At 36.1% G+C, this 10521-nt stretch overlaps 1 protein-coding gene across 1 annotated transcript in view; it reads right to left on the bottom strand.

Annotated features, from left to right (window-relative positions):
* The window catches only part of LOC122716581 (discoidin domain-containing receptor 2), a 116975-nt gene that overhangs the window by 78374 nt on the left and 28080 nt on the right, over window positions 1-10521 (bottom strand). The window contains exon 3 of the mRNA XM_043939807.1: window positions 904-1135. Within this exon, the coding sequence (XP_043795742.1) occupies window positions 904-1135 (232 nt within the window). The remainder of the gene's footprint in view (window positions 1-903; window positions 1136-10521) is intronic.

Genomic DNA, 10521 nt, shown 5'->3' with positions numbered 1-10521 from the left:
TTTTTTTTTTTTTTTTTTTTTTTTTTTGAAACTTTTAACAATGCAATTTCTGCGATGAATTTCTCTAGCTTCGAGATATAATATATAGATTCCCGCGAATGTGGAAAAGTAGTAAGTACTTTCCTATGATTTTGTTATAACTTTCTGACACACTTACGATTAACACGATTTCTTGGTAAAGCTTATGAAAAACCACCGCTCACGTAGTGCCTTTAATCACTTCTAAAAGAGTTAGGCGAAAAGCATTAAACAAATTTTAAGTAATAGTGCTTATAAAGTTTGACCATAGTTTCGAAGTTGACCTGAATAATTTTTTTTCTCTCTCTCTCTCTCTTTCTCTCTTTCTCTCTTCCTTAGAATAACTTCCACGATGTATTAAAAGTTGCAGGAATATATAACGTCCGTATTAACGGTAGAGGGATGTCTGACTATAGACGATCCATTACCACTTTCTTCTCTCCATTCAATGAAGCTCGGTCAATCCCAACTTTTTTCCCTATATTTCCTCGAATCTTTTAAATAAACGAACTCGTGCATCAAATAAATTTACATTTTTAAATTAATAATAATTTTCATAATTTAAAATACTTGGGATCACGCTTCTAGACGAGAGTCTAGATCACAAAATCGAAATTGAAATAAAAAAAAAAATTCTATCTTCAATTTTCAGAAATTGCGCAAGATCGAAAGAAAAGGTTCTGTTCCAAATCTTACTCGAAAAAATTCCATTCGCATTTCTGTTCCGAATACAACCGTATTCTTGAAAAAAAAAAAAAAGATATTCGAAAGGTCAGAAGGTCGAGGTCGAAAGAAAAGAAGGAAAAAGTGGAATAGGTAATCGGTTTGGAATCGATAGGCATCGAAGATATACATGTGTGTGTGTGTATATATATATACACGTACCTCCATGCCACGTCGATTTCTCCATCGCACCCACTTGTTGAACCCCGGCCGCCAATATTCGACGAAGTACTCTTCGGTGTACTCGACCCCGTGCCCGTTCCCGAACCTGCCCTGGGTCCTGGTCGAAGTCAGCATACGCGGGCTGTGCAAATTCACCTCAAGATACTCCTTTCCTTCCTTCGTGACCATATTTTTCGGGCACCAGGCACCGCCGCCCTTGTCTTGTCTCAGCCTGGGGAATTACGAGCAGAATTATTACGACCCTTAAAGTGGGAATATTCTCGTGCAGTAGCATATTCTATACGTGGGAATCAGGGGCTATTCTCTAGCACACGAAAAAGCAGAAAATATCTTTTATCGTGTTTCCTTTGATAAGTATATATATATATGTGTGTGTGTGTGTGTTGTTTCTTTTTGTTCCAATGAATAAGAAATATACTTTTTCTTGTGAACGCGATATTAAAGTAGAATATGGTTTTAAATTTTAGAGTTAGTATCTAATTATGCATGATATGTTATTTTTTTCTATTTGTATATCTATTAGAGATATAGTCTAATAATATAAATATTTAATAATCCTGGATCGAAGTCTCTAAATGGAATAATATATTATATATCCTATTATACGTACATTTCTCGATTTCTCAAATTAATGAAATTCTACAATTTCGATAATGGCCAATTGTGCAAGCAATATGCATCGAAGATTCATATTCGTGGCAAATCGGTATAAATTTGATGTATTCAGTTAACTAATATTTTAAAATATCTTATAATATATATAATAGTCATTATTCTTTTTATTATTTAATTCTAATTATCTAAAGATGCAAAAACTTATTTTATATATATATATATTTTTTGTATCTTTCTATCTAACAACGATTCAATCCAATTACAAAAATTACTCTCACTACATATTACGTTAATCTTTAGAAAGGATTAACAAAGAATAGAAAATTTTTTTTCAATGTTTCGATTAATAATTAATACCAGAAATTATAAGAATTCTACATTGGAACATATTATCCTATTATAATTTCAAAAATATTAAAGAGTGTAAATGCTAATTTTCTTTCTAAAAACATACATATTTCCATTCCCTAGATATTTCGATACGAGTTGAGGAATAATTAATGACCGATTTCTGCTCTCTGTCTTCCCTGTTTCTTCGTCTCCCGCAGTGCACAAATGTGTATAAATTAATGACGAGAAAATCGATTCTCCCGTTTAACCCGAGATTTCTTTTTTTTCTTTCTTCCCACTATCGATTTCGAGTTATTTATAATCATTTATATTTATATATATCGATCCGTGCATCCGATAATGGCTTTCAACGTTGATATCGAGAGGCGCACAGAATGAGAGGAAGGAAGAGGGGTGTGAAAGGGAGAGAGGATGGATAGAGTGGTACAGTGTGCGAGAGCAATCGGCGTTTAATCATCGGCGCACGTTTCTGACCCATTTACATGTGTACCACGTCGTCGTCGAGAACAACGACAAAGCAATTCCCATTCCAGGCCACTTCGTCGATGTTGCTATTGCTATTGTTAGGGTTTAACCTTCGTATCTGCGTGAGTTTCAATGGAATTCGATGCATTCGATTTTTTTGAATTTTCTTTTTTTTTTTTTTTTTTTTCCTTTTTTTCTCTTCAACTCTCTCAGAGGAACATTTGAGTGAGTAAGTAACGCGAATTGTGTTCTGATGTTTTGTCTGATGATATTTCCTGTTTTTTTTTCACGGACGAAGCGATACAACAAAGAAGTGTTAGGATTACCATCGAAGAGCTATTTTTTTCTCACGGGTCAAGTAAGTTTTTTAGTTTTTTGTACAAAGTGTGTACAAAGTTGTACAAAATGTTAGGATTTTGCGAGAAGCGAGTGAAAAGTGTTTGAGGATAACAAGAAATGAATATATATGACGTGTACTTGACCTAGAGAAGTTGTTTGAGTGAAAGAAATAAGGGAGGAATGGGGAAACTGAGAATGAACGTGTGTTCGCGTTCACTTAAATTATTGCGAAGAACCTTTTTCATTGGAGAATTATCCCCGAATTCTATTTTATTACTAACTATAATTGTTATCGCCTTATTTCACGAATTTATCTAAAATCCACTATAAGAGATAGAACACGTTACATAAGTATAATTACTTACTTACTTACGAATACGTAATCAAAAAATTAAAAACTTAATTATCGAGCAATTATCACACCATCTTATTTGCGAAATCGCTTTCCAATATATTATTATTCCAAACAAATATATCGTGGAATTCTCTAACACGAACTCCTTGCTAATTAAATGAATTCCTAATACATACCTTAGAAAAAACTGATTAAAATTCCATCGATACAAACAACATATTGAAATTGCTTAAAATTCTCTAATTCACGGTATCTCCATCCACTATTCACACTTGTGTCATTCACACGCAAACGATGCAACGTATCCCCTTCATCTCGTTCCACCTAACCCTATAATTCTCGCGATCGAAACGAAACCTCTGAATAAATTTCCAGCGCAAGGGAATGTAGAATTCCGATATATTCTTTCCGTGTCCGTGGACAGATCGACGATGGTCACGTGACCTATAATTTCGTAGCGCGAAACGAGTTTTTAATTCAACGAGAACCGGGGAAGAACGTGGCCCCGATCCATACGCTTTATCCACTGCCTGGTGAGCAGACATCGCGGCCGATTTTCCATGCTCGCGGCTAAAAATAGTGGGCAAGGGCCGATAACAAGATCGCATTATGTACAGGGCGGGGATTCTTCGCGTGATACGAATTGTTAGCTGGATGGAGTTTCATTTTTAAGCTCTATTTATCACGCGCCCAACCGAGCGATTTTGAAAGAATATTTCTCGGGGGAGTTGATTCCGTCGAGATAAAATTTATTTGAAGGATAATTATATCCGCACCTGGAAATAACAAATCGTTTGTCAATGGAATTAGATTATGCTATTGGTAGTATTGGATTGAAAATTGAAATTTGAAAATTGAAATTTTGTTATGCGCAACGAGCTTTTGAAAGAATATTGGAGGGGTTGATTTGGGTAATCGAGATAAAATGTGTTTGAAAGATAATACCTGCGTCCGAGAGTAATAAATCATTTGTCAATGGAATGGATTATGTAACATTGAATACAAAATTGTTTGAAATTTGTTGAAATTTTTCTGTGCCTTCTAAATTTGTTATTTTGTTATTTAACGTGGTTTCTTTAATTATTTTGGAAAAAGAATGTTGTACGTTTGCTGAAATTCGAAAAGAAAAAAGGTTAGTTTGATTATTTCATTCGTTCAATTTTACATTAAAAAATAATTTATTTATATTTATACGAGATGAATTTACTTTTCTCGCTATTTATAAAATAAAAATAACAAAATGTTCATCATTTGAAGATTGAAAAATCATACTTTACACACGAATAGTTTATTACCACTCACAATTCAATGGTAATTAAACATTAAACTTTCATCGACTATGATATAATTTTCTTGATTTTCAAACCTCGTTAACAGATTAATTCGAAACGAAACCTTACATTTTATAGGTGAGCTCCAACTTTTTCTTCTATACACTGCACAGACTTTTCTATCAATTAAAATTAATGAAAGCTGACCCAATGTGTGGCCGTGTTTCTGACAGACCACGATACTTTGTTTCGATACGAGAGCAACCGGGTACCGGTGGTAATTAATCTGTTATTTCGTTGCGATTTGTCGTGGTGGATAGCGGAACGTTGTTTGGCAGGTCGTCTGTGTCAAAACGGATAATTTGGATTGTTTTGATGACAATGCGATTCGTGTTACGTATCGGCTTGATTGCAATTTGTAGAATGGTGTCACTTTGTATTTCATCTCGTGTCGAATCGAGAATTCTATATACCATGTTTTTACAAGTATCATCGTCGAATTTTTTTTCTATTATATTTCGAGCAGAGTTTTATATTATATATGCGGTACTCTCGTAGTATAAAACATCGTATTAAAAAATTAAATTTATCATTTAACCTTTCGAGTGTCACGGTTCATTACTGAAAGTGCATAACATTATTTTATTATTATATTCGAACATTATTAAACCTTTTATCCTTTATTATATTATTATATTATATTAATATATTAACCTCGTATTCTTATTATAATATATCACTCCGAAAATAATATATAAAAATTCTCGACATAATTGTTTAAGAGATTAATATAGTTTACCATTTCACAGAGTGAAAAACTTTTTGCGGAATATCAATTAGAAACGTTACATTTTTTTTTTTTCTTGAAATATTTTATTTACGAAATCTACTTCAAACTTCGATTCTTGACTTTTATAAACTGCAACATCTCTTCAATCGATGATCGACATTCTCCCATTGCGCAAATACATTTCGCGAATAAAAACTTCAAACAATTTCGAAAGCCCATCGTTCAACACTTGTGTAAACCTTGTATAATACAATAATAAAATTTCTCTTCGAAACCAATCAAATCCTAATCTACATCCCCCTTTCACCAAATTCACTCGTTTCGCATTCACTCGTTTCATCCAATTCCCCCCGCGTGTCTCAATAACAATCCTCTCTCGAGGCAAAAAAGAAACGAAGGAAGGAAAGAAAAAATATCTTCGAAGATTTCCATCCCTGGAAAATATCCATCCATCCATCCATCCAGAGCGACCGTGTATACCATGTCGTATGGAAAATCGCGGAATAACGTCCACGAGTGGACGTTACTTCCGGCGTTCCGATCCAGATAGGGGGCGGCGCACAAAGCGGCCGGAGAATCTCCATGGAAATATTTCAGCTGGTACGGTCGTCGAGGACTATCATAGAGGCGGCGTGCCCGCATGTAAACAATAGGCCAGGCGAAACCCACTGAAAGCGTTTGCGGTTAATTAGGCAGCAATGCTGTTAACAATGTCCTGGCTTCGCCCCTCCCCTCCCGCCTTCCGCTCATCCTGCACAACGTAGCACGGCCAGCAAATTCTCCGCCAGGATTTCGTACGAATAAAGTTATCCTCCCACTCTTCCCCCTCCCCCTCCTCCCCGTGGCTGATTCCACGATCGCCTCGAGGTCGCTAATTATCTGTCGTTCCTGCGGGCTAATTACGCGGGCAAGGAAATTAACCAACCGTGCGGAGAGCGTTGAAAATTTCGACGATGATAGCGTCTAGCCACCGATATTCGTGCGAAATTTCTTTTTTTTTTTTTTCTTGGTTTTCTTCTTCTTCTTCTTCTTCTTCTTCTTTTTCTTCTACTTTTGCTGACAACGTGGGATTCTTAAATCGTGGGATTTTTTTCGCTTCTCGGCGAATCGTTGGAGATCGTAGGGATCGAGAGAGATGCGTCAATTTTCTCTTCTTCTTTCCTTCTTTTTCTTTTTTCTTTTTTTTTTTTTTTTGGTGATAACGTTTTCTTAAATTGTGGGATTTTTTCTTTTTGATGGCAGATGAAATTGGATATTATAATTCTTCTTTAGAGTAGATTAGATAAGTTCAAGAATAGTTAATTAAATCAGAAAAAGAAAACATTGTTAAATAAAAAGCTTGTTTTAATCGCTCTCTTGATACATATATATATATATCAAAATCATTGAAATCAGCGAGATCAACAGCTCTCTGAATAATAGTCACGTTTTTCTTCTCTCTCTCTTTTTTTTCCTTTCTTGGAAATTTAATGGTTGATGGTGAAATATTGTCGGATATCACGGTATCGCGTGGCAAAGATATGTAACAATATTCTAAGATGTTGATAAGCGTTATATAGTGTCTCTAACTTTGCAACTACATCTCGAAATGGTTCATAAACTTAGCTCTCTTGATTTATAACGTCTGTGCAACAATATTTTACAGCCCTGCGAAATAACAAGTATTATAGTATCGCACACTATTTTACTTCGTACAGATATCGAAGGAATCGCAGCACAGAATATTCACAAAACGATACAAAATGTAATCCGCGCATAAATATATATATATATAAATATTTTCCCTTTTTAATCAGAAATGTAATATCGCGAGTCGTTGTTCACCATTCTTCATAAATTCAAAAATCCACCTTATCTTCTCAATAAGGCCACCGGCATAATTAATTAATTGCAGCATTATGAACCCTCGACTCGAGGGTTACTCGCTAATATTATTAAATTCGAGATCATAAATCGCGATTCGATCGGAGGAAAAATGGAGCTGTGCCCGTTCACGAAATTTCCTTCTTCGTTCAAAATTACGCCCTCCTCGTCAATTACTTTGAATCCTCGCCTAAGTGGTTTACAAGTCTCGCGAGGGGAGAACGTTAAACGTAACGTTTTCAATGGAAATTGTAATCGCCTCCCAAGAAGGGTGAGTTTTCCTTCGCGTTTACGTAATCGGATCATGGACCGACAAACAGGTAAGTAGCGCGATAGGAGGAGGGGAAGGGGCGTGTTATTACAGTTTCTTTCGTTTAACCCCTTAAATGATCCGTGAAATTAAAGAAAGTAGTCGAAAAATTCTTTCTTTCCTTTTTATCCACTTTCTTTCTTCCGACCAAACGAGTCATTCTTTTTTAATTATTGAAGGTGGAAGAAGTGTATTCATCAATCTTATAGTGAGGTCGTTTATTGAGATTAGAATCTAAAATTTAAAAAAAGAAGAAATGCAAACACGAATGGTTCCGTTTACAAAGTAAGAGTTAACCATATATATGTAAATTAATGTACATATACGTATAGTATAATAAACAGTCACGAGCTGAGCAACGTGCGTGCATCATGCGAGTCTCTCACATGCCAGTCCCTTAAGAAATTAAATTAGCATGGTCAACGTGACCAAATATTCTAAAAGTAACGATGTTTTGCAAATTTCAATTCAATCTCAAATTCCCTAAAATCAGAATAAATTAAGCCAACAAAGAACGCAATTATTACTCGTCCAAATTTAGAACAACGAACCATCTACCTTAAATCTTTAAGTTAATCTTAAACTGTGTGCGATTAGGTTACACAACTCATTTCTCTCCATCTCAAAAATCCTTCTGAACGATTGGGATACGTTTCAAGAGCGAACGTATCCTTCAAATCGTCCCAGATAAAAAATTCCTGAACAAATAATCAATAATAACGAATAGAAGATTCTAAACGCCCCGTCAGGATGCATTTACGAAATTCGGCGGATCGAAAATAATTCAGGTTCACGCGTAATTAGTATTAGCCCGGTGCCTGTTTTACGACGAGTTCCTCCTATAGGGAGAATTCTAATTTCTTGGAAAATAGGGAGTTGGATCGTAATAGGAAGCCAATAGTCGGGGGAAAATTTACGGATGGCGGGTAACCAACCGACCGAGAGAGAGAGAGAGATAGGAGAGGGAAGAGGGAGGGGGAGGCTTATGGGCCGCTCGAAAGTAGCCTCGGCTGAGAAATGCGGCCGAGTGGAAGGTTGGCGGACCAGAGAGGCATTTTACCCTGCCTCATCAGTCGAAAGGTGCATTAGCATTGCTAATCACCTTTACAGCCATAGTCACCGCAATTGGGGATACGTTTGTTCATTCGAAAATGGACCGTCATCGAAAGTGGTCGAAAACTGAAGATTGGAATTGTTTTCTCCGCACCATCTCTTGTATTATTCCTTTCTTTTTTTTTCTTTTTTTCGATGCACGTTGACTACGAAGATAACGAAAGCACTTTCGAACAGTTTTTCGGATTAAAATATTAATACAAGTGCACGTGTTATAATTCTTCTACGAGGAGATATCCGGGTATTGCTGTTGGAATTTTTGATATCGATGCAGGGATAATAAATTTCTGGGAAGGATTCGCTATTAAAAAAGAATTTTGCAATATTTATAAATCGAATCTCTGGTTGACGATTAAGTAACGAAATGAAGATTAAGACGCGAAACGAGATAGAAATTTTGAAAATATCCAATATTTGATTTTCCTATTATTAAAGTCTCTGTCGTTAAATAATTATTTCTTCATCTTCTAATCGATCATCTATTATTATTAAATTTAATTAATCGGATATATCGTTCTCTATCGATCAAACGTGCACAATTTATTCCCCCCTTCCCTGATACATTCGAGCCAGATTTTCATCGATGGGTAAATATTTGATCGGGGAATCCCGTTAATTTCAAGAAGACGGAAATTCTATTTCCGCGCGAGATTCGCCATTCGCGGCTTTGAGAAAAAAATTAGCCTCCATTATTCAACTTGTTTCCACCAAGGAAATGGATGCCCGATGAATTTTTCCTATTCAGGTAAGGGGGATTGAACTTTACCCCTCTCCCTCCACTCTCGTTTCGCATCGAGCGAATAATGAACGAGGCAACGTCGTAGCAAAATCATATACGTAGCGAAGCGCTAACCGAATTACAAATATTCCATCGAGCCACCCCTCGCCCCTCCCCCCTCCAACCTCGTCGTAAATCAATATCAATACGCGGGGTGTGCAAGTGAAAAGAATTTACGGTTTGGTCACTTTCCACGAGTTAGTCCCACGAGAAGAGAGGCAGATATTCGAGCCACGTTCGAGAAACCACTCGACTCCTTTTATTATCTGCCCCTGGTACGTGCCCTTTCATCTTTCGCCTCTGTGTCTTTGCCGGATCGATGATGATACGTATGGAGAAATGTAATTAAATTTTACCCGTTGAAAATATTATCGTCAATCTCTCGTATTTTTCTAATTGTATTTCGTTTCCTTTAAAATGTTATTTTGAAGCATTGGAGCATATCACGAGCGTTGGTTTTCGAATTTAAGTTTTCTTCGAGGGAAGAGATTGTTGAAATTCGGATTAATATTTTTTTACCATTTTGATATTGAGGAAATTATAAATAAATACAAGAGGAGAAAAGAAATTTAAGATAGAATTAAGCAGATTTTAAACAATCCAATTTTTTCATAATACGAAAATTTTGACAAATAATCCACTCGTGAAACGCTCGAATGGAACGAGAATGAAGGAACGAAGCTAACGTTCTCCCTAATTAGACGCGAAACGACCGACTATTACGTTACGCGGTGCATTTGGGAAGACGAACAGTCGCGCGTGTGACTGGTGAAAAATATGCGTTTCGGGCTAACAAGGTGTGGAATGTCGGGAATATATACGCTGAAATTATGTGGAGATATACGTTAACATATACTGTTATAAAACGGTGCAATGGAATTTCCTTTTTTCAACATTTGAAAATGTATGTATGACAATGGTTCAGAATATTCGATTATGATCGTTTGTGAACACTGTGACACGGTGAAATTTTAATTTCGCCTCTATTCATCCGCTATCTTTTGTTCACAGGAACCTGTGAGGAGAACAAAGCTGTGGACAGACGGCTAAGAATAGAACTGTGTGAATAGTGCTGAAAACGAAGTTACGGGCAATGCTAAGAACAAAGTGATACGAGCAAATGCTAAGAGCAAAGCTATAGATAATGCTATATTCGCAATATCGAGGACAAAGTTATAGGCGATATAGAGGGAACTATCAGCAAAGCTGTGGAAAGTGCCATGGACAATGCTGAGAGTACAGCTATAAATAATGCTAAGAGCAAAACTGTGTATAATGCTAACGAGTAATGTTGAAGTCAGTGCTGGCACAAATGAAAATTGCTGTATACGATGTTGAAGATTGTGC

The sequence above is a fragment of the Apis laboriosa genome, unplaced genomic scaffold (assembly GCF_014066325.1).
Source record: "Apis laboriosa isolate Shangri-la unplaced genomic scaffold, ASM1406632v1 scaffold47_cov149, whole genome shotgun sequence".
NCBI lineage: Eukaryota > Metazoa > Arthropoda > Insecta > Hymenoptera > Apidae > Apis > Apis laboriosa.
Note: the sequence above shows the minus strand (reverse complement) of the source record. Positions and strands in the feature narration are given on the sequence as shown.